The sequence below is a fragment of the Cydia pomonella genome, chromosome 9 (assembly GCF_033807575.1).
Source record: "Cydia pomonella isolate Wapato2018A chromosome 9, ilCydPomo1, whole genome shotgun sequence".
NCBI classification, from domain to species: domain Eukaryota; kingdom Metazoa; phylum Arthropoda; class Insecta; order Lepidoptera; family Tortricidae; genus Cydia; species Cydia pomonella.
Genome location: NC_084711.1, coordinates 11499991 through 11525346, shown reverse-complemented (window position 1 = coordinate 11525346; position 25356 = coordinate 11499991). Strand labels below are relative to the sequence as shown.

The following is a 25356-nucleotide window of genomic DNA, read 5'->3' as shown; positions in this document are numbered from 1 at the left end:
CGGCTGTGCGATAGCCGACGGTTAGTTACCTGATGATTTTCATTTTTTTTTGTAATTTTGTAAACTGAAAATTACGAGTACGCCTGTATTATATAATTTTGAGGTTTTATATGATTGTAAGGTAAAATTAATTGTTTATTTATGGTGATTAAATTATTGTTCGGCCTTCAACGTTTAGATGCAAAACGCATGTAACCCCCTGCTTTGCAAAGCGTGATAATTCATGCTTGGAAAATTGTGCTTTCTTTAAAGTGTTTATAAAACTGTCACGCCTCACACGGTCTAGGTACCTACTAATGAAAAAGCTATAGTTTGGTATAGATGATTTGACTTCAGGACTGAGTGTTGACCATGCCCATCGCTTGGTTTATAAGCAAATTTATCAATGCCATAACTATAGATTCGCTTAAAATTCATAATAAATCATCGGAGCAGGAACGCGAAGCTGAAACCGTTATCATTGGATTTCAAAACAGCTTCCAGAAGGGACGTAACATTTCAATGTAACTATATGTATAGGATATTAATAATGCCTTTGCTTGACAACGGAGCACGCGGAGATAACCTAGCACTTACAGTAAGCTTGGGCCGTTGCCGTGACGGCCGCTTTTGGATGGTGCCGCTAGAGATAGTGCCGCCGTCGCCGGACTAAGGAGAACACTAAACGACGCCGAGCCCAGCAAGCTTCGACTAACGCTTCTGACAGAGGAAGTGCTTCTACGGTATCTGGCTATATTTTGGTAAGTGAATTCATGATTTTATAATAATTTTCAGCTCCTCCTATGAATGAATATCTCAATCCCTGTGAACCTTCTCCTTGTGGGGCAAACGCTCAGTGCAAGGTACAAGGAAATGCGGGATCTTGTACATGCCTAAATGATTACACCGGAGATCCATATCAAGGTTGCAGACCTGAATGCGTAGCTGACTCTGATTGTCCTTTAACGTCCGCATGTACCAAAAACAAATGCACTGACCCATGTCCTGGAGTGTGTGGATATAACTCAGAATGCTATGTAACAAATCATAAACCTGTATGCCAATGTAACGCAGGTTATACAGGAAACCCATTTTCAATGTGTTCCCTGATACCGGGTAAGCTTTTGAATTTCTATCGATATGAAGAATATTGTGTATGATGGTTTATCTATTATTTAATAACTATGCTTACAGATCGTGACATACAAGCAATAGACAAATGTAGTCCATCTCCGTGCGGCGCTAATGCGATTTGTAAAGAAGTTAATGGACAGCCTGTGTGCTCATGTTTAACGAACTATATAGGAAGTCCTCCGAACTGTAAACCAGAATGTGTTGTGAATTCGGAGTGTAAAACAAACAGAGCATGTGTTAATCAAAGATGTGTAAATCCTTGCCCGAAGCCTTGTGGGCAAAATACAGATTGTAAAGTAATAAATCATAGTCCAGTATGTTCATGTCGTCCCGGATACTCTGGAAATCCGTTCATGGCATGTGTGGCTGTGTCATGTAAGTAACAAGTCCTAGGTATGAAATAAAAACTCGAATTACATAGATTGTACATACTTTATACAATATTCACGCACGAAAAGTATATTTTCTGTTATGGAAGATTTATGTTATGATAGCTATGTTTTAATATTTTTTCGCAGACAATCCACCGAATTACCCGCCAACAGACCCATGTATTCCGTCACCATGTGGGCCTTATGCAGAATGCCGCAGTATCAATGGTTTACCTTCGTGTACTTGTTTGCCTTCGTACACCGGCTCACCACCATTCTGTAAGGCGGAATGTGTCATAAATTCTGACTGCCCCAGTGACAAGGCTTGTGTAGCTGAAAAATGCCGAAATCCTTGTGAAGGCTCATGTGGTCTCTATGCAGATTGCTTTGTTAACAATCATGTACCAGTATGCTTGTGCCCAGATGGATATTCTGGAGATCCATTCCAACAATGCACATTAAAACCAATTCAAGGTAAGTTTAATCATATTGATTATGCAAGTTATTACCATTTTTTTTGTGTTTATTACGTATTTTATTCTTAAGACAAAACATTGCTTACAGATGTAACCTCATCACATCCATTCAATCCATGTGAACCGAGCCCGTGCGGTCCAAATACCTTATGCAACAATGGAATTTGTTCATGTGTGACAGGTTATCATGGGGATCCCAATTTAGGGTGTCGTCCAGAATGTGTTTATAATACAGATTGTCCTTCTGCGAAGGCATGCCAAAACAACAAATGCGTTAATCCGTGTATCGGAACTTGCGGAACGAATGCAGTTTGCGAAGTCCTTAACCATATACCAATGTGCACTTGCATGAAAGGTATGAGTGGAAACGCGTTCGTGGAATGTAGACAAACGCTAGGTAAATATTAACTAAATACATTTAGGATTCCTTATGTGAAAGTGTGCCCGTCCAAAATGCAGACCCAAGATAGATAACAAGCTAAATTTTTCGTAAGTGCCACACCGTGAACGCACTCGACAGTACGATTTAGGCAAAACAATCGTATAGGCGTTGCCTTAAATCTTATTATGATTTTACAGTTGCACCGGCAAATCCATGTAATCCATCGCCATGTGGACCTAACAGCCAATGTCGTCAAGCAAATGGACAAGCTATATGCTCTTGCGTGCCTGGTTTTAGAGGAAGTCCTCCAACTTGCAAACCAGAATGTGTAGTCAGCTCTGAATGTTCTCTGAAAGAAGCTTGCAACAATCAAAAATGCGTTAATCCATGTATCGGAGCTTGTGGAGTTGCAGCAGTTTGTGATGTTATCAATCACAATCCTATTTGTACATGCCCGCCATCATTTTCAGGCGATCCATTCATTAGATGTACAATTCGATGTAAGTATTTCTTTGTTAAGGGGCTCCCCACGGTTTTCGTCGATTTTGACAAGTTTTGAGTCGTTACTCCTACATTTGCTCTATAGATAGAATTATAGTACAAACGGCTATTGGTTCTTCAATATTTTATCTCCATTCTGGTCTACCGGATTTTGAGAGAAATGAACACTTATTTTTTTAATTTTTTTTAAAACATTGTCTAATAAAACACTTATCTCATTACTCGATTGCTGTGAAGGATTTTACATGTACGAAATCTACATATTTAGGTTCGTCTTTAACGTCTCTAAAAACTGGTCTGAGATTTCGATTTTAAACTAATTAGTACAAAAGTTATGGTCAGAAAACCAGTTTTTTGGCCTAAAATTGATCAACTTTGATGCCAAATATCTCGAAGACAGTGAACTTTGAAGTAAATATGGGATACTATATTGCTTAAAGCCTTAAGCATGCTGCGGAGGCAGTATAGTTAGATTTTTATCACTTGTTTCTAAGCCCGTCATTTTCGCGCTTACATACTTGTTAGAACGAGATAGGTATGGTAACAAACAATAAAGATCCGACCATCTTAGCCCTACTGATGTAGGTAGTGTCTATGTGGTGATGATAAAGTATGCTGTACCTTCTTATTTGTCAGCAAATTAAGTACCATTAATGCATGGACTGTGCATAGTTAAATGTTGTCAATTCAATATATTTATTTTAATTGATATAATGCTTATTTCAGTGGCAACCGAGGTTGAAGTTAATCCATGTGAACCGTCACCTTGTGGACCTAATTCCGTCTGCAAAATTACGGGAAACAGCTTTATATGTGCGTGTAAACCTGAATTCAAGGGTATTCCACCTTATTGCCGACCAGAATGTATCAGTAACAGCGAATGTGCTTACAATCTCGCATGCCAGAATCAAAAGTGTGTGGATCCTTGTATCGGTACTTGTGGCGCAAATGCAGAATGCCGGGTTGTGAGCCATGCACCTATGTGTATATGCCAACTGGGTTATATCGGTGATCCATTTTCATACTGCAGTCCTCAGACACTACCAGACACTACAGAAGTATTAACGCCATGTAGCCCTAGTCCATGTGGGTCTAATGCCCGCTGCAGAGAGCAGAATGGCGTTGGCGCATGTCAGTGCTTAGATGGCTATTCCGGTAATCCATATGAGGGGTGTAGACCAGAGTGTGTTGTAAATTCAGATTGTCCACTCAATAGGGCTTGTTCTGGTATGAAATGTGTAGATCCCTGTCCGGGTACATGTGGATTGAATAGTTTCTGTCAAGTAACTAATCATATGCCGATCTGTACTTGCCAACAAGGTTACACCGGGAACCCATTTAGCCACTGCACAATCGTAGTGGAATGTAAGTATACATAATACTATATCACAATTTATTATTTAGGTTCTGCAGTATTCAACTATTTCAAAAAAAATTACTGTTACAGCACCTCCATCAGAAATTTCTCCTTGTAATCCTTCACCATGCGGAGCCAACAGCCAATGCAAAGATATAAACAGACAAGCAGTTTGCTCTTGTTTACCAAACTTTGCTGGATCACCTCCAAATTGTCGACCAGAATGTGTCGTTAGCTCCGAATGCCCGTCAAACATGGCGTGCGTGAATCAAAAATGCTCCAACCCCTGTGTTTCCGCGTGTGGTGAAAATGCCAACTGCAATGTCATCAACCATAGTCCCATCTGTGTATGCAAGCAAGGCTTGACAGGGAATCCATTCACTAGATGTTATCCATTGATAGGTAGGTGTCGTACATAAGAATAACCATATTTATGAATTATCTGGCGGAAATTTTTGGTAATTTCCTATGGAAAACTGGTAATGGCTTTTAAAATTATTCCGTATTAATTTCAGTATCACAACCACCACTTCCACCTGCGAGTCGCGACCCATGTCTGCCGTCGCCTTGTGGTTTATATGCAGAGTGTCGTGTTATTGGAGGCGCTCCCTCGTGCGCATGTCAACCAACTTATACCGGAAATCCACCCAACTGTAGACCAGAATGCACAATGAACTCAGAGTGCTCAAGTAACCTAGCGTGCATGAATGAGAAATGCCGTGATCCTTGTCCGGGAGCTTGTGGCCTCAACGCTGAATGTACTGTATACAACCACATAGCTCAATGTGGTTGCTTGGAGCGATATTCGGGTGATCCATTTATCCAATGCTTGTTAATGCCAGAAAGTGATGGTGAGTCATTATTTGATAATTATTTTTACTTTGGTATAACATAAATAATCTGGTCCTTAGCATGCGAGAACAATACACATGAATTATATATTTTAAGAAAGATCCCACTTTTGTTTTATGTAAGACTTAAGTACTTATGTGAAAAAGATAAATAAATAAAAAGTGCTTAAAATCACATTGAACAGGTCGCGTATTTTTAGTAAGTTTTTTATAACATTTTCCCGACTATTACATAGAATAGGTATGGTACATGGTGGTGGTGAATAATGCAAAACTGAGACAAATAACGTTAAATGGTATTGTTTGTAATTCAGCATGAAATAAGTTTTCAACCCATATATATATATATGAATAATATAATAAGGGATCTGTAACAATAGCTTTATTATCAGTAAAAAATATTTGTGACAGAACTTATGACCTCAAAAATCTTGAAATAATAATGTCTATAAAACAATCCAGAAGTAAGCAAAGAGCATGAATCGACAAGTTTTTTAATAACTATCACTTTTTTACAGATACCTTTGATGCCAACCCCTGTAACCCGTCGCCATGCGGGCCAAACGCAGAATGCAACAATGGCATCTGTACATGTATTGCAAATTATCAGGGTGACCCATACTTTGGATGTAGACCAGAATGTCTTATGAGTAGCGATTGTCCCCAGACCAAAGCTTGTGTACAAAATAAATGCGTAGATCCTTGCGTTAGCACATGTGGCCGTAATGCAATATGCAATGTGTATAATCATATACCGATGTGCACATGTTTGCAAGGATTTTCTGGGAATGCTTTCTTAGAATGCAGACCTGTGATTGTCACTAACATTGTAGAACCATGTAACCCATCACCTTGTGGGCCCAACAGCCAATGTAGAAGTATAAATGGTCAAGCTATATGTTCATGCGTTCAGGGATACCGAGGAGCGCCACCAACTTGTAGACCAGAATGTGTTACTAGTGCAGAATGTAGCCTTAATCAAGCCTGCTCTAATCAGCTTTGCATTGATCCATGTAAAGGAACTTGCGGAATTTCAGCACAATGTCAGGTTATAAATCATAATCCTATCTGCACTTGCCCTTCTGGTTTAACAGGGGATCCATTTTCAAGATGTGTGATTAGGGAAGGTAAGTCTTGTTTCCGCAAACAATCATCTTTCACATAGTATTTGTTATCAAAATAGACCAAATTTGTAACCCTTGACATTATTATTTCAGAGGTACCGCCGCCATATGTGAATCCGTGCGAGCCATCACCGTGCGGCCCTAATTCTATATGTAAAGAAATCAGTGGTTCTCCGTCCTGTGCTTGCCAAGACAATTTTATGGGTTCCCCACCAAATTGTCGGCCTGAATGCATTGCTAATTCAGAATGCCCAAATCAATTGGCTTGTATTAATAATAAATGCAAGGATCCTTGCCCTGGTTCTTGTGGAACAGGTGCAGAATGTCAAGTGATCAGTCACGCTCCGCAATGTTTGTGTCCGCCAGGCTTTACAGGAGACGCTTTTATAGCATGCAGAATTCTAGACACTCCTCTACTACCTTGTTCACCCTCACCGTGTGGAGCTAATGCCGTATGTAAAGAGCAACGAGGTGCTGGAGCATGTATATGTCTACCCGAGTATTTCGGTAATCCGTACGAAGGTTGTCGGCCTGAATGCGTGGTAAATTCAGATTGTGCCACCAACTTAGCATGTATTCAAAATAAATGTAAAAATCCTTGCAACAACAATTGTGGCTTTAATGCGCAATGTAATGTTGTCAATCATGTGCCAACATGTGAATGTAATTATGGCTTAATTGGCAACCCTTATCAACAGTGTTACGAAAAAATCCAAGGTATGTTCATCAGATAAGTAATAGGTATATCATCATAACATAAAGCTACTCAAAAGAAAATGGGGGCCACTAAGAATGTTGATAATTACAGGAAAATTCATTTCATGTTTATTGAAATATATGAATTGACTACTTATTAAACTTTTATAAGCCTTAATAACAACCAAAACCTTGTTTTACTGTTATTAAATTAAAAAAAAAATACAGGTGTTTTGTGAAAAATACAAGGTATGTAGAAACTTAGAAAGGTTGGGAATTTTGTTTTATATTGAAAAGAAAAGAATTGTAAAGTAAAGAATTACTCATTTACACATTGCAATAAAAATATAGGTCTTACCACTTCCACTTTTTTTATTCAAGTTGAAACGGGTAAGGTCTTCAGCGGTGGCAGTATCGTTCCATTTTTATCGCCTGTTACTATGCCCATCACTTTCACACTTACATACTTGTTAGGACGTGATACCACCGCTGGACTTATCAAAATAAATTTAAAAAGTCCCAAAAATAATAATTATCCGTGGGCACAAGGTTTTTGTGGAGGTCAGAAAAGATAGTTAACGATCTAACCTATCTGAGGCATCAAACACCCTGTTTTCACGTAGCGTTCAAAATACTTAGTGACCCCTATATTCTTCTTGTAAGACGTTTTATATTTAAAAAGGTTAATTTATACTTGTGAATTTATTGAAAATAACTTAAAACAAACCTAAATATTTGTTTCCTTACAGATACACCCGCTATTCAAAAAAATCCTTGCGTACCGTCACCATGTGGACCGAACAGCATATGTAAAGTGTCCAACGATCAAGCAGTGTGCACATGCAATCCAGGATATTTAGGAACACCGCCTGCATGTAGGCCAGAATGCGTCACAAGCTCTGAGTGTAACCAGCAGCAAGCGTGCATAAGACAGAAATGTACCAACCCATGCACCGGCGTTTGTGGACTTAACACAGAATGCAAAGTTATAAATCACAGCCCTATTTGTTCCTGTCAACCAACCTATACCGGTGATCCGTTCAGTCGATGTTATCAAATTCCAAGTAAGTGCCTATGTATATATCGTACTTTTGTACTCCAATTTGTGCGATATTGGCGTCTGTTTTACAAATAACATTTTATAATTTCAGCTGCAGATGTCATTGTTCCAAGCAATCCATGTATGCCTTCACCGTGTGGTCCTTTCTCTGAATGCCAAGATGTTAACGGCGTGCCGTCATGCGCTTGTTTGCCACGATACACTGGAAGTCCTCCGAATTGTCGCCCTGAGTGCACACTTAATTCTGATTGTGCAAGTGACAAAGCTTGCATTAACGAAAGATGCGTGGATCCCTGTCCAGGCTCATGTGGCATAAATGCAATCTGCAGAGTCCAAAGTCACTTAGCAATTTGTACTTGTATAGAAAACTACGAAGGCGATCCCTTCAATGAATGTTCTGTCAAAGTGCAAAATGGTTGGTATTAACGTGACTTCACGTTGACATTAGTATATTACATACCAAGGGAAGTAAAGTAAGAAATGCCTTCCATGTGATCTGAGGCTTTTTTATTTTACTGGCCGAGGTGTGAATGCTATTTTTCTGCTCCACGGAGCCGGAAAACGGCAACTTATTTAGCGCAGCGTGCCAAAATTTGACGCTTTTGGCACAGAGAACAGAAAATGCCTTTAAGTGTCGTGCTTTGTGACCAAGTGTATATCTAAGTTTATGGGTGTGTGTGTTTTTTTTTCAGATCTTGTACCAAATGATCCGTGCAACCCTTCTCCCTGTGGTTCTAACACTCTTTGTAATAATGGAATATGTACCTGCATAGCAGAATACAATGGTGATCCTTACTTCGGATGTCGCCCTGAATGTACCATCAGCTCTGATTGTCCAATGGATAAAACATGTGTCCGAAACCGTTGTGTCGATCCATGTGTTAATACGTGCGGTACAAATGCGCTTTGTCAAGTGGTTACTCACATGGCGGTCTGCTCATGTCCACCTCAAATGACAGGAAATGCTTTTGTACAATGTGATCCTGTTAAAGGTGAGTGGTATCTTACTTGGATTCCTTAATATATTTTTATAGAAAGATATTTAATACAATCATGTCGATTTACAGCACAACCACCCAAAAACCCATGCCAACCTTCACCCTGTGGCCCTAACAGCCAATGCAGAGTATTTAGTGATCAAGCAGTGTGCTCATGTTTACTTGGTTACCGAGGTGCACCACCTTCGTGCCGGCCTGAATGCGTTTCCAGTTCCGATTGCCCACTTGACAAGGCCTGTAGCAACCAGAAATGCATAAATCCTTGTCAAGGCACATGTGGAGTGGGTGCTCAGTGCCAAGTGATTAATCACAATCCCATATGTTCCTGCCCATCATCCATGACGGGTGATGCTTTTACAAGATGCATACCGATGCGTAAGTTCGCATTTTTCATTTGTAAGTACATACACTGAAGTTAAGTTAGTTTTGTGTTTATTAACATCTTTTAATTTTAGCGGCTCAACCACCATTGCCTATCAACCCCTGCCAGCCATCACCGTGTGGTCCCAATTCCATATGTCAGCAAACTGGTGGAAATATACCGTCTTGTCAATGCATGCCCGCATTTATTGGAACACCGCCAAACTGTCGTCCTGAATGTATTGCTAACAGCGAATGCGTTCCACAAATGGCGTGCATTAACAGAAAATGCCAAAACCCATGTTTAAGTGCCTGCGGAATAAACGCAGAATGTCAAGTTGTTAGTCACACATCTATATGTATATGTCCGGAGGGCTATTATGGCGACGCGGCAGTGCAGTGTACTCCTCAGTCATTGATACCAGTGGTTCAGTTATCTCCTTGTTCTCCTTCTCCGTGTGGGCCCAATGCTGAATGTAGAGAGCGTTTAGGTGCTGGTGCCTGTGTTTGCATTACAGGGTACTTCGGTGACCCATATGAAGGATGCCGTCCCGAATGTGTCGTAAGCACGGACTGTCCGAGCCACAGAGCTTGCACTAGAAATAAATGTATAGACCCATGTCCGGGAACTTGTGCACCGAATGCTGAATGCCAAGTCGTAAACCACTTGCCGTTGTGTACATGCCCGTCTGGCTTTACCGGTGACCCTTTCAGACAATGTGTCCGACAATGTAAGTGGATATGTACTTCAAGCACTGTATTTAAGTATGTATTTATATATATTATACTACGTTGTTTATCATACTTAACATAAAGTTATAATTTCAGCTGTGGTAAACTTACCTCCTCCAACTCCATGTCAACCTTCTCCATGTGGGCCTAATAGTCAATGTCGCGTAACAAATGGCCAGAGCGTGTGTTCTTGTTTACCTGAATACAGAGGTTATCCTCCAAATTGTAGACCAGAGTGCGTAGTGAATTCAGAATGTCCGTCTGACAAAACATGTAGAAATCAGAAATGTGAATCACCTTGTCCGGGACCGTGTGGAATAAACGCAGATTGCAGAGTTGTAAACCACAGCCCAATATGCACGTGCCAAAATAAGTACACGGGAGATCCATTCTCTAGATGTTACTTGTTCACAGGTTAGTAATTGCATCTTTCCTAAAAGCCTCATTAAAAAAGAATAACCATACATTCTTTAATGTTGTTTGTGGACAGCTGAATGAGGACAACAACAAACGTAAATATCTGTAACTGTACCCTTTTCAAGCAAATAAATGATTCACGATTTATGACTTAATCTTATGATCGCATATGTAACATTAAGTAGTAACTGTTTAAATGTATTTCAGCACCGGCAATATTCACGCCTGAGCAAGATCCATGCGTACCCTCACCGTGCGGCCCCAATTCGCTGTGTAGAAATTTGAATGGTATTCCTTCATGCTCGTGTTTACCAAATTTTGAAGGCAGTCCTCCTAACTGCAAGCCCGAGTGCACAATTAATGAAGAATGTCCCAGTAACCTAGCATGTACCAACCAGAAATGTAGGGATCCATGTCCTGGCTCATGCGGTCTAAACGCAATATGCCAGGTCGTCAATCATTTTTCGGTTTGCTCGTGCAACCAAGGGTATACAGGAAATGCTTTTACGCAATGTAATCCCATTCCCGTTCAAGGTAAGTTTTTACAAATACATTTTGACATTTTCGTGCTCATGGTGGGTTATACATTCAATTTGTATTACAATTAAAATTAATTTTGCAGAACATGATGATCCATGCAATCCTTCGCCGTGTGGTGCAAATGCAGTATGCTCAAACGGCCAATGCAGCTGTATCGCGGAATTCCGTGGCGATCCTTACGTGGGATGCAGGCCCGAATGCATGCAGAGCTCGGACTGTGAGAAAAATTTGGCTTGTTTGAAAAATAAATGTAAGGATCCCTGCCCTGGCACCTGCGCTGTTAACGCTATATGCACTGTGGTTAACCATATACCGATGTGCTCTTGTCCTGACAGAATGACTGGAAACGCACTTGTAGATTGTCGACCTGTTTTAGGTGAGTAGAATAGAATTTCCAACTTTCGTAACGATTATAAACAGAGTGACATATATGACGTAAGGATGTTGCGGATGTTGCAAAACGTATGAAGAGGGGCAAGTCTCCAGGACACGACGGGTTCAGCGTGGAGCACATACTATATGCTAGCGATGAGATGCCGAGAGTACTGGCTATTTTATTTAATCTATGTATCCAGTTTAGCTACCTACCTGAAGCATTATTAAAAACTATAGTTGTTCCTATAGTCTAAAATAAAAGGTGATCTGTCTGACCTAAAAAACTATAGGCCAATATCCCTGGGCACAATTATTGGTAAAGTATTTGAGAGGTTGTTGCAGCCCGAACTGACGAAAAACATAAGGTTGAATGACGCGCAGTTTGGTTTTCGTACCGGCCTATCGACCGAGTCCGCGATACTTAGTCTCAAAACGATAGTTAACTATTATATCAGTAAACATACATCTGTGTATGCATGTTTTCTAGATTTGAGCCGTATCTTCGACCTAGTAAATTACAAGCTACTGTGGACTAAGCTCTTGGAATCAAACGTGCCGGTAGACACGGTCAATGTCCTAAGGTCGCGGGTAAAATGGGGCGACACCCTCTAACGATTACAGGCTATAGGTAGAGTGTGGTGTACGTCAAGGGGGCATAACTTCTCCGGACCAATTTTGCCTCTACGTCAATGGTCTGATTGAGGAGCTGAGAGGTACCAGGACGGGTTGCCATGTTGCTAATATATGCGTTAACAACCTGAGCTATGCCGATGACATGGTGATTCTCAGCCCCTCAAGCCAGGGTATCCAACAATTGCTTACTATTTGCGAAACATTCTCGAAACAGCATTATCTAAAATATAATATTTTAAAAACAGAAATGCTCGTTTTCAGATACGGCAAGGGTCCGGAGGTAGTTCCGCCAGTTTATTTGAATGGTTCGCCGGTTCGGGTCGTAACATCTTTCAATTCCTTAGGCCATTTTCTAACGGAGAACCTTCGCGACGACATGGACATGGAGCTAGAGCGCCGCGCGCGCGCGCTCGCGGTCCGCTGTCACATGCTGTCGCGAAGATTCTCCAAGTGCACCACGGACGTAAAAACTATTTAGGGCATTCTGTCAGTGCTTTTATACATGATCACTATGGTGTAACTACACCAAATACTCATATAACGCGTTCAGGGTTCAGTATACTCGTAACGATGCGTTCAGAATACTCATGAAACAACCTCGCTACTGCAGTGCTAAGACCATGTTTGCTGATGCGGAAGTACCTGATTTGAATGCAATCATGCGGTCCCGCATAGCTTCGGTTTGGGCAAACGTATGGCAAAATTAGCAGGAAAATTATATTCTGGCGCTGTTTACTGTCAACCCGAGCAATAAGATCCTAAAGCACTGGACAGCCGTGCACCTGGACGAAAATGACAAATAATATATAAATGTATTTAACAAAGGATATATTTATAGAATCCGCTACAATTTATGTTTAATTTTGGTTAATTTTATGTTATTGTTTTATTTAATTGTATTGTATGAGTAGAAATAAATAATTTATTATTATTATATATATTTTGTTAATGCATCATAAATTGATGACGACTGTACTATATCATTATTCATATCTGACGACTGTATTATACGTATATATATTTCATCTGTAAGTGAATTGCAGTGCCCTCTCAGGGTTGTGTTGAGACATAATTGATTAATAAGACCTACTGTACACACAAAGCAAGGAAATAAACGAATTGAAATAAAATAATAAATTAGGATTAAATAGCAGATAAAATTAAAACAACTGATTTATTCCAGAACCCGTTATTACAAATCCCTGTCAACCATCCCCGTGTGGACCAAACAGTCTGTGCAGGAATGTAAATGGGCAAGCCGCCTGCTCGTGCGCTCCGAACAACATTGGGTCACCTCCTTCTTGTCGCCCGGAATGTATCATTAGCGCTGAGTGTACACTCAACCAAGCTTGTAGTAATCAGCGTTGTGTCAATCCGTGCATTGGATCCTGTGGAGTAAATGCAGAATGTAAAGTTGTGAACCACAATCCAATTTGCTCATGTCCCGCAACCTACACAGGGAATCCGTTCTCTCGATGCTTTAAAACAACGTAAGTAATAAAAAGTTTGACAATTAACTAATAAACATAATATGCATTGTATGTGAAATTAGGTTTAAATTATTCATTATGCCATTTACTGTTGCAGCCGAACAAATACCAGAGCCCGTTAATCCATGCACACCATCACTATGCGGACCTTATTCTTTATGCAAAGAAGTTAATGGAGCACCATCATGCACCTGCTTAGACGGTTACCAGGGGTCAGCCCCGTATTGTCGACCTGAGTGTATCAGCAGCGAAGAATGTTCCCTACACCTGTCATGCATAAATAACAAATGTGAAAATCCATGTGAGGGCGTTTGTGGTTCCCATGCCGAATGTAGAGTTGTCAGTCATTCGCCTAATTGTATATGTCCGTTCGAATATACGGGAGATCCGTTTGTGGCATGTCACCCAACTCCACTTCAAATCGAGCCTCCTGCAACTCCCTGCTCACCTTCACCTTGTGGTGTAAATGCCGTTTGCAGAGAAAGAAATAGTGCCGGATCATGTTCCTGCTTAGAAGGTTATATTGGGAACCCGTATGAAGGCTGTCGTCCAGAATGCGTTGTTAATACTGACTGTCCACTAAATGAAGCATGCTTAAACAATAAATGTGCTGACCCATGCCCGGGCACCTGCGGCACGAATGCAGATTGTCAAGTGGTGAATCACTCCCCTCTATGCACATGCATAAGTAGTTACACGGGGGATCCATTTAGGTACTGCGTTTATCAGGGTAAGTAACCGGTGTACTAAGTGATTAGGTAATGAAAAATAGAAACAATTGTACTTACTGAACTCAAATTCAAACTGTTTTTTTTTATATTCTAGAACCCCACGTGCCACCACCAAAGGTTGATGTTTGTTATCCATCGCCTTGCGGGCCCAACAGTCAATGTAAATCAGTTAACAATCAGGCTGTATGTTCCTGTCTGCGGGAGTATGTGGGTTCACCACCTAATTGCCGACCTGAATGCGTCGTTAGCACAGAGTGCCCGCACGATAAGGCGTGTGTCAACAACAAGTGCATAAACCCATGCCCAAAACCATGTGGAGTCAAAGCTAACTGCAAAGTGGTTAACCATAGCCCTATATGCTCTTGTAAAGCATCTTACACAGGAGACCCGTTTACAATTTGCACTTTTGTCCAATGTAAGTTATCATTATAACTTAATACATTAATACTTATTTTTTCATTTTCATTATAATTTACTGACTGTGCCAAAAAACATTTATTTTTCTGTTTTTGTAATTTGTACCATTCTTTTAGTTTTAGATAATAGTTACTTTTACTTATACTTGTATACTTTGTCAATTTCAGATGATGTCCAACCACCAGTTTCTGATAATCCTTGCGTTCCATCTCCTTGTGGTCCTAATGCAGAATGTCGTAACATACAAAATACGCCATCGTGCTCGTGTATGGACAACTTTATTGGTAGTCCACCCAACTGCAGACCTGAATGTACTATCCATTCTGATTGTCAAAGTGATCGTGCGTGTATGAACTCAAAATGTCAAGATCCTTGCCCGGGAGCTTGCGGAGTCTACGCCACATGCAATGTCCTAAATCATATTCCTATATGTACCTGCAAAGAAGGATACATTGGAGATCCATTCACGAGCTGCAGAGTAAAGCCTTTGGAAGGTAAACATATCACACAAATATATTCACACTAAAATAACCATAATGACTTTATATTGGTAATATTAAAATATTATTACTAAAAATGAAATACTTTATATATTACAGAAAAACCTCTTATCACCGATGCTTGTGCTAACGTGCGTTGCGGTTCAAACGCAGAGTGCGTAAGCGGTCAGTGCCAATGTTTACCACAATTTCATGGAGACCCTTACTTTAACTGCCGTCCTGAGTGTGTTTATAGCACCGATTGTGACCAAAACAAAGCTTGTGTTCAGAGAAAATGTGTCGACCCTTGTGTTGGTGCTTGTGGCCAAAATGCCATATGTACTGTAGTAAACCATATCCCCATGTGCAGCTGCAACAATGGTTTCACTGGCAATGCATTTGTACTTTGCAACCCAATGAGAGGTAACAACACCTAAATGTTATTAATGTTTCATACGTAAAAAAATATACACATTTACATATCATATTCATTAATTTACAGCACCATCGGTGGAAAATCCATGTAGTACGGCAGTTTGTGGACCAAATAGTCAATGCAGGGAAATAAACAATCAAGCTGTTTGTTCTTGTCTGCCTTCGTACCTAGGCATCCCGCCAGCCTGCAGGCCCGAATGTGTAGTAAATTCGGAGTGCTTACAGAACCAAGCCTGTATGGGACAGAAATGTGTAGATCCATGCATTGGAGCTTGTGGGCTAAGAGCAATTTGCAAAGTTATAAATCACAATCCTGTATGCACATGCCCACCATCATACTCAGGCGATCCATTTGTACAGTGTACTTTAGTGTTCAGTAAGTGTATTTTGTTTTTTCTCTATCTAAAACAATAACTTATGTACTATTTTTGTATTGCCTACTATCGTATATCGTTTTCATATATTAAAAAAGTTAATCTTAATAATTACTATTGTAGGTACGCCTGAGGTTGTGAACCCATGTCAACCGTCGCCTTGTGGCCCTAATTCAATATGCCAGGAAGTTAATGAAAGTCCATCGTGTATATGTATGCCTAATTACAAGGGCCAACCACCCTACTGTAGACCAGAATGTATTAGCAATAGTGAATGTGCGTCACACTTGGCATGTGTTAATCAGAAATGCAGAGATCCATGTGTTGGGGCCTGTGGATCGAATGCTGAATGTAGAGTTGTCAGCCATTCAGCAATGTGCGTATGTACACAAGGTTACATTGGTGATCCCTTCTCTCAATGCACGTTGCAACCCTCAATTGAAATATTAAGACCTTGCACGCCCTCGCCTTGCGGTTCGAATGCAGTATGCAAGGAACAAAATAATGTGGGCTCATGTATGTGCAATGAAGGCTATTTTGGAAACCCATACGAAGGATGTCGTCCAGAATGCGTGACTAATTCTGACTGTCCCGGAAATAAAGCTTGTATTGGAAACAAGTGCCAAGATCCATGCCCCGGCACATGTGGAATTAATGCGGAATGTTCAGTCATTAATCATTCTCCTAATTGCGTTTGTATTGCGGGATACACTGGTAATGCTTTACGCATCTGTAATATTTCTCGTAAGTAATATCTTTATTTTAATGATTTTTAGTCAATACCTATAATAATATTTATTTAAATATATTATGATTCATATGTTAATATTTATTTTAGCTCAAGATACACCTATAAGAAACGTATGCTCCCCTAGCCCATGCGGACTGAACAGCCAATGTCGCGATATTAATAATCAGGCTGTTTGTAGTTGTTTACCCGACTACACCGGCGAACCGCCTTCTTGCAAACCTGAATGTTTATTAAGCTCTGATTGTGCATCAGATAGAGCGTGCATCAATAAAAAATGCGTCAATCCTTGTCCTGGACCTTGTGGCCAGAAAGCAGAATGCAGAGTATTCAACCATAATCCTATTTGTAGCTGTTTATCAGGATTTACTGGAGACCCATTTACAAGGTGTTATGCAAAGCCAGGTAAGCCAAGTAATCGTATTTTTCACAAACTTGTAATGAATTGTTGACATACTTCAAATTAGGTCCGGAAATACTACATATCAGGTGCGATGAGTGAAGATGATATGTAAAGGAATTTCATACAGCCTACACCTAGGCCTGTAAGGCAACCTTCTTTTGTTTTTAAACGTCAAATTATGGCACGTCGTGGCATTCAACCATAAAAAACCTATAAGCAAAATTCTGCCATTATGCTTTTTTTTTTCTTTTTTCTGTTTGTTAAATAATTTCAGATGTTCAAAGGGGAATAAAAATTCCATTATTTTTGCGCTACGACGCACGGTTTAGGAGATACAGCCCCATAAAGTTTTTTTTTTTATCATGCAGAAATATTTATAGGGCTGTATCTCGTAAACCGTGCGTCGTAGCGTAAAAATAATCAAATTTTCGTTCCCCTATTAATACCCATAAAGTAATAATAACAATCATCATCATCATCTTCATCCTATTTTTTTTTAAATTAATTTATTGCAAGTTTAAGAAAAGCACTATACAAATCTCGGCGAGAAACGGGGTTGCCGTGCCGGCCGCGTATCCCTATCTGACCTCGCTACGCTCGGCCGTCTATATCTACTTGGCCTGCAACCCTTCGTTTCCCATCTTCTATAGCAATGTACTATATACTTAAATTGTTCTCAACACTGATACGAAGTAACCAAACTCGACGTTTTGAATAATTTTAGTGCACACACAGCCGACGGTCGCGGAAAGAGACCCGTGCGTACCTTCACCTTGTGGTATATATGCAACTTGTCGCAACAATGGCGGGCAAGCATCTTGCTCGTGTTCTCCAGGATACTTTGGAAGCCCTCCCAACTGCCGGCCAGAGTGCGTTACCAATCAAGATTGCGTTAGTTCTCTTGCGTGCATTAACGAAAAATGCAGAAATCCTTGTCTTGGAGCATGCGGGCAAAACGCACGTTGTTCCGTTTTAAATCACATTTCTATGTGCACATGTATAGAAGGATTCAAAGGCGATCCTTTCAGTGCTTGCTATATGATACAAGAAGGTAATATCATATTAATTGCTCAATTAAAAACACTAATTAATAATATACAGTCGAGGAAATTGATTCTTTAGCAGTTTACGGTTCAATTTACATTGGACAGCTCTTAGCATAAGTATGTACAACAAAAATAACTTGAATCGCAAATTGCTAAAGAATCAATTTCCTCGACCGTACATTGGATATATTAACACAAATAATTTGTTTTATGTTTTAGATCCTACACCAACGGATTTATGTATTCCATCGCCTTGTGGTTCAAATGCAGAGTGTAATAATGGAAATTGTAGATGTTTACCTGAATACGATGGAGATCCTTATATTGGTTGTCGGCCACAGTGTACCATAAGTACGGACTGTCAAAGAAACCAAATTTGTATCAACAAAAAATGTGTAAATCCATGCCCCGATACTTGTGGTAGCAACGCAATATGCGAAGTCATCAACCATGTACCCATGTGCAGTTGTCCACCAGGTTTCACTGGAAACTCGTTCGTTACATGTAATGCTGTTCAAAGTAAGTGTTATCTGAGTTCACCATTAAGTTAAACATGACTCTTTAAACAAAATAAGTAGATATGAAGTAAGTAAGGTAATCATAATATATTTTAATTTACAGCGCCATTACCAACAATGCCATGTAATCCGAGTCCTTGCGGTCCGAATAGTCAATGCCGGGACATAAATAACGTTGCGGTTTGCTCTTGTCTCCCTGGCTTTTCGGGTAATCCTCCCACATGCAGGCCCGAGTGCACAACAAGCGCGGAATGCCCATTGAACAAGGCTTGTAACAACTACAGATGTTTGAATCCATGCATCGGAGCTTGTGGTATACGAGCACATTGCCAAGTTGTCAACCATAATCCCATTTGTTCTTGTCCAAACGAACTCACGGGAGACCCATTCTCCAGGTGTATCCCGAGACGTAAGTAATATAACTTTTAACAAATAAATAATCGACTTTACATAAATGGTCCAAAATACGATAGGTACAATCTTTAAATAGTCTTCATTACCAGTTCCAATTTACCAAATGAAGCTTTCGAACAGCAAATGTACGAATAGCTATAAAAATACTAGAATCATGTTTTTTTTATACTACGTCAGTGGCAAACAAGCACATGGCTCGCCTGATGGTAATCAGTCTCCGTAGCCTATGGACGCCCGCAATCCCAGAGGTATTACCCTCGTTGAGTTTTGACAACCTTACTCACCGGCAGGAATATACCACTACTATGAGTAAGGTTGTACTTATAGTGGTATTTGAACTCAAACACTAGTTTTTGGCTGCGGTTTTCTGTAAGGTGGAGGTAGTTCCCCAGTTAGGCTCTGCTCTAGATCTGGAATGAAATCCGCTGTGCTGTGCCCTACCACACAAAGCGAGATGACATTCACAGTGCCCATACCTCTCTTTTGGACGTAGTTTAAGGACATACCGAGATCGAAAACAAGATGACCTTCTTAAACAAAAACAGAATTTTCGAAATCAGTCCAGCCATCTTAGAAATACACGAGAAAATACTTGCTTAACTTCTTATTCTGAAATGACATACTTGATTATTATTAATTGAAATTCCTATTTTTCAGCACTCGAAATCCCACCTCAAGTTAATCCATGCCAGCCTTCACCGTGTGGGCCCAACGCAGTTTGTCAAACTATAAATGATTCACCATCGTGTTCTTGTCTGTCACAATTTATCGGATTACCACCCAATTGTCGCCCCGAATGCTCTAGCAACAGCGAGTGCTCTAATAATTTAGCGTGTATTAATAATAAGTGCGCTGATCCTTGCATAGGTGCGTGTGGTAAGATGGCTGAATGTAGGGTTGTTAGTCATACGCCGAACTGTGTGTGCCCTCAAGGATATATGGGTGATCCATTTGTTTTGTGCCGTGTGCAAATTGATATTGAACAACCGTCGCAGCCCTGTACTCCGTCACCTTGCGGAAGCAATGCGGTGTGTAAGGAACGAAATAACGCTGCTTCGTGTGTTTGTGCATCAGGATATTTTGGAAACCCTTACGAAGGATGTCGACCTGAATGCTCTGTTAATACCGACTGTCCATCTAATAGAATATGCCAGCAAAACAAATGTCGAGATCCTTGCCCTGGCACTTGTGGAGTAAATGCCCAATGTCAAACGATTAATCATTCTCCGACTTGTACCTGCTTGCAAGGATTTACTGGAAACCCATTCCAAAATTGCGCCCCGATACAACGTAAGTTTGAAATACATTCGTTTTTATATGAATAGTCCAGGTAATGTCTGGTATAACCAAATTATTTACTCAAAATAAATATTACATGACGCTTAATGTGTAGTTTAAAGTTGTGACAAATATGTGTATTTAAAATAAAATTATCTTTTGCAGCTGAAGAACACATAAATCCTTGTTCTCCATCCCCGTGTGGTCCAAACAGTGCCTGCAAAGTAATAAACGATCAAGCTGTTTGCTCTTGCAAGCCCGAATATCAGGGATCTCCACCAAATTGCAGACCGGAATGCATTATCAGTGCCGAATGTCCGACAAATATGGCGTGTCTTCATCAGAAATGTACAGATCCTTGCATAGGCCAATGCGGACAGAATGCTAGATGTCATGTTATAAACCATAGTCCTATATGTTCCTGCATTGACCGATATACCGGTGATCCTTTCAGCCGCTGCTACTTAATGACTGTTCCGGTGGAATTTAAACCCCAGGATCCATGCTTACCTTCACCTTGCGGACCATTCAGTCAGTGTAGAGATATAGGTGGTATCCCGTCATGCACTTGTTTGCCTACCTATATAGGCGCTCCACCGCAATGTCGACCCGAGTGTACAATTAATTCGGATTGTCCTAGTGATACAGCATGCATCAATAAAAAATGCAGAGACCCTTGCCCAGGATTATGTGGCCTAAATGCACGTTGTACAATTAAAAACCACACTCCCATATGTACGTGCATCGATAATTATGTCGGCGATGCCTTCACTGAATGTAAATTACAAGGTAATTTAAATTTTTAATAATGTCATACTCGTATACCATTTAATTACGTTAAAAAGCCCGACCAAGAAAATAAAAAACTTCGCCATATGTAATTTCATGACTTATTTTTACAGTTCCATCTCAGGACGAAATTGACCCTTGCAATCCTTCACCTTGTGGAGCAAATGCAGTATGCAATAACGGAGTGTGCACATGTATCCCGGAATATCAAGGAGATCCATACTTTGAATGTCACCCTGAATGCATTTTGAGTTCTGATTGTTCTCAAGACAAAGCATGTATGCGTAACAAATGCGTTAATCCGTGTAATAGTGGTATATGCGCGACCAATGCAATATGTGAAGTTATCGGACATATACCGATGTGCCGATGTCCTGAAGCTATGACTGGGAATGCGTTTATTCAATGCACACCCATAGAAGGTAAGAAGTTTAATAAACATGGATACAAAAACAAATGAATTAATGTAATTAGATTAAACCACAAATATATATATTTTTTTTGCTTTAGTTGTTAGGCCAGAGCCGTGCCAACCCAGCCCTTGTGGGCCTAATAGTCAGTGCCGCAATATTAACGGACAACCAGTGTGCTCTTGCATAACAGGATTTATCGGAAGTCCGCCATCATGCAGACCTGAGTGTACTGTAAGCTCCGATTGCTTACCTGACGAAGCCTGTAGTAACAATAAATGTATTAAGCCATGTCAAGGCGCTTGTGGAGTAGCGGCAATATGTCAAGTAATCAATCACAATCCTATATGCTCTTGCCCAACTTCATATACTGGTAATCCATTTATAAGATGCATCGCCCAGCCGTTTGAACAGGAACCAGTTAATCCTTGTATTCCATCACCCTGTGGGCCTAACTCGATATGCAAAGAAACCTCAGGATCACCTTCATGTTCCTGCCAAGAAGGATTTAGTGGATCTCCGCCTTACTGTAAACCAGAATGTATTAGCAACACAGAATGCCCTACTCATCAAGCTTGCATCAAACAAAAATGTGTAGATCCGTGCGTCGGTTCGTGTGGAGTGAATGCTCAATGCCACGTAATCAGCCATTCTACGGCATGCTCTTGCTTACCAGGATACACAGGAAATCCATTCTTTGAATGTCACACACAATTGCCAGAGCAAGACTTTACATCTCCTTGTCAACCGTCTCCGTGTGGCGCTAATGCAATTTGCAAAGAACTGAATGGTGCTGGATCATGCACTTGTCAACCGAATTATTTCGGGAACCCATATGAAGGATGCAGACCTGAATGTTTAATTAATACTGATTGTCCATCGAACAAAGCCTGCTTACAGAATAATTGTCGTGATCCATGTCCAGGCGCGTGTGCACCTAACGCTTTGTGCCAAGTGGTCAATCATGCTCCACAGTGTTCTTGTCAAAGAGGTTTTACTGGCGATCCGTTCCGCTACTGTGTACCTGAGAGTAAGTTTTCATTTACTAGTAAATTGATAATACTAATTTGAAGCAACTTTTCACCATTGCATTCATTTTATTTCAGTTCAATATGATACACCCAAAGATGTATGTCGACCATCACCTTGTGGACCAAACAGCAGATGCAAAGAAGTGAATCAGCAAGCTGTGTGTTCCTGTTTATCCGAATACATTGGAACACCTCCAGGATGCCGCCCAGAATGCACTACTAGTGCCGAATGTTCCAAAGACAAGGCATGCATCAATCGAAAATGTCAAGATCCATGCATTAATGCGTGTGGAATAAATTCTGATTGTAGAGTTATTAATCACAGTCCAATCTGTCAATGTAAACCAAGATATACAGGAGATCCTTTCCAAAGGTGTTCGCCTATACCTCGTAAGTTACCAAAATAACATGTATGTTTATGAATTCCTTTGCGGTAACTTTTTTGGGTTCCGTACCCGAAGAGTAATAACCAAGAGTAACAGAACCCTATTGATATATTACTAGAGCTTACACGGTCCTTCCAACTGTCTGTCTATTGGATTCTATTTCATGAACCGTTAAAGGTAGACAGTAAAAAAAAAAACAATATAAACACATTGAAATAGAAAAACATCTATTACCGCTATAACTACAAGTATAAAATAAAATTACCCCAGAAACCCGTCGAATATACTCCCAATTAATAATTAATCCAAAAAGGCCAAAATTGTTCGCGTAAAAATATCTACGATATGCCCGAATATGCCCGTAAACAGATCCCCACTATATTGTTACAGCCTGTATAATTAAGTGCGTATTGTAAATCACTGTAAAAAATATCTTTATTTACAGCACCAGTTGCAAATGCTGAGCTAGAGCCATATAGGAATCCATGCGTACCGTCACCTTGTGGGCCTAATGCAGTATGCCACGATATGGGAAATATACCCTCGTGTGCATGTATGCCGACTTATGTTGGCAGTCCACCTAACTGCAGACCAGAATGTACTATCAATTCTGAGTGTCCTACATCTCAAGCATGCATCCAACAGAAATGCCGCGACCCTTGTCCTGGTTCTTGCGGGATTAGTGCTATATGCACTGTGACTCAACACAATCCAATATGCACGTGTTCTGAAGGTTATGCCGGCGACGCATTTACATCCTGCGCTCCTAAACCACCAGTTTATAGTGATATTGTCGACAAATGCAATCCATCACCATGCGGAACCAATGCAATTTGTAACGACGGTATATGCACTTGCATATCTGAGCATCAAGGAGACCCGTACGTAGGCTGCCGACCCGAGTGTGTCTTAAGCACTGACTGTCCAAGAGACAAAGCGTGCTCAAAAAATAAATGCGTTAACCCATGCGTAGGCACTTGTGCAACCACTGCTATTTGTGACGTCATCAATCACGTGCCTATGTGTAGCTGTCCTCAGGGAATGACAGGAAATGCATTCTACGACTGTACGCTAATAAGTCAAGGTAATAATTTAACTAACTAATTATTATTTTTTGTCTATTTATTTAAGAATTGGATTTCCGTACAAATACCGACTGAATACGAAATACCTTCATTTTACAGTGTCCATACCGACAAACCCTTGCCGACCCTCTCCATGTGGTCCTAACAGTCAATGCCGAGAAATTAATGGACAATCAGTCTGCAGTTGCGTATCAGGCTACATTGGTAGCCCTCCGCTATGTCGACCAGAGTGTACAGTCAGTTCAGACTGCCCATCGAATAGAGCCTGCAGTAATCAGAAATGCATCGATCCTTGTGCGGGAGCCTGCGGAGTCGAAGCAAAGTGCGAAGTAGTGAAACACAACCCGATATGTACTTGTCAAAGAATGTACACGGGAAATCCATTCGTACGATGCGTACCCTTCGGTAAGTCTGAGTCACAGTGAAAATATTGATAATTTCATATAGTAATAATACTACTGTCATGGTCCGATTTATTTATTGTCATGGTTTTTTCCAAATTCATGCGTTAATATTAAAAAGCGAGAGGAACTGTGGAACCGATCCTCGCATTCATCCCACCTTGATTTCGCACATTCGTCCTCGACTTCTATCGGTTTTTTGTCCTGTGTCAAAGAGTGAGGAAACATCACCGCCTTTTAAAACGGTGTAAATTTATACAAAATTTGCATATATTTACGCTCTCACAACGTGTAACAAAAAATATATAATTTAAAGATTAAATAACTGTCTTCTTCCCAGACCTTATCCCATTTACTTGGGGTCGGCCCTCCCTGTCATCTTTTTCCATTCTGCACGGTTTAGTGTCAGGTGTGAGTCATTTATCCCTTGCTCTCTCAGGCTTTTCGCCACCGTCGTCAATCAGGTGGCAGGTAGTCTCCCGGTTCCTCGCGTCGCCGTAGGCATCGCTAAGGCTACATTGACCATATGTTCAGGAGCTCGTCTCTGAATGTGCCCGTACCACCGTATACGTTTCTCAACAAGTTTATCTGTTATCGGTGCGACTTTGAAGCTGCCCCTGATGTACTGGTTTCTAATCATATCCAGCAGAGTGACGCCTGCAGACCAACTCGCATCTCTGTGGTGTGAAGTTTGTTTAGGTGGCGCTTGATCGTAGCCCAGCACTCAGAGCCGTAAAGTACTGCAGGTCTTATGACAGTTTTGTAAATGATTCCCTTTACTTTTATGAGCATTCGTTTGTCACACATCACACCTGTGAGTTCTCGCCATTTAAGCCATCCGGTAATAATCCTATATGTGAGACAAATTTCCCCATCACTACTAATAACAGACCCAATATATTTAAATTGTTCCACAGTGGGCAAGGTAGTATTGT

General features: G+C 40.5%; 1 protein-coding gene and 1 long non-coding RNA gene across 2 annotated transcripts in view; one reads left to right on the top strand and one right to left on the bottom strand.

Moving 5' to 3' along the window:
* Positions 1-25356, top strand: part of LOC133521381 (uncharacterized) — a 166505-nt gene that overhangs the window by 96320 nt on the left and 44829 nt on the right. Inside the window, 36 exon segments of the mRNA XM_061856321.1 lie at positions 775-1095; positions 1174-1488; positions 1632-1958; positions 2049-2357; positions 2540-2842; positions 3570-4208; positions 4291-4602; positions 4716-5051; positions 5570-6178; positions 6269-6892; positions 7621-7935; positions 8023-8346; positions 8624-8923; positions 8999-9304; positions 9385-10020; positions 10118-10435; positions 10646-10972; positions 11061-11354; positions 13170-13490; positions 13574-14206; positions 14302-14622; positions 14792-15118; positions 15224-15526; positions 15606-15914; positions 16036-16656; positions 16751-17065; positions 17788-18114; positions 18329-18628; positions 18731-19036; positions 19699-20331; positions 20485-21108; positions 21222-21530; positions 21619-22548; positions 22625-22939; positions 23381-24019; positions 24120-24425. Of these exon segments, the coding sequence (XP_061712305.1) occupies positions 775-1095; positions 1174-1488; positions 1632-1958; positions 2049-2357; positions 2540-2842; positions 3570-4208; positions 4291-4602; positions 4716-5051; positions 5570-6178; positions 6269-6892; positions 7621-7935; positions 8023-8346; positions 8624-8923; positions 8999-9304; positions 9385-10020; positions 10118-10435; positions 10646-10972; positions 11061-11354; positions 13170-13490; positions 13574-14206; positions 14302-14622; positions 14792-15118; positions 15224-15526; positions 15606-15914; positions 16036-16656; positions 16751-17065; positions 17788-18114; positions 18329-18628; positions 18731-19036; positions 19699-20331; positions 20485-21108; positions 21222-21530; positions 21619-22548; positions 22625-22939; positions 23381-24019; positions 24120-24425 (14754 nt within the window).
* Positions 13142-25356, bottom strand: part of LOC133521383 (uncharacterized) — a 75622-nt gene continuing 63407 nt past the window's right edge. Inside the window, exon 2 of the long non-coding RNA XR_009799895.1 lies at positions 13142-13374. This is a non-coding gene — a long non-coding RNA (uncharacterized LOC133521383). The remainder of the gene's footprint in view (positions 13375-25356) is intronic.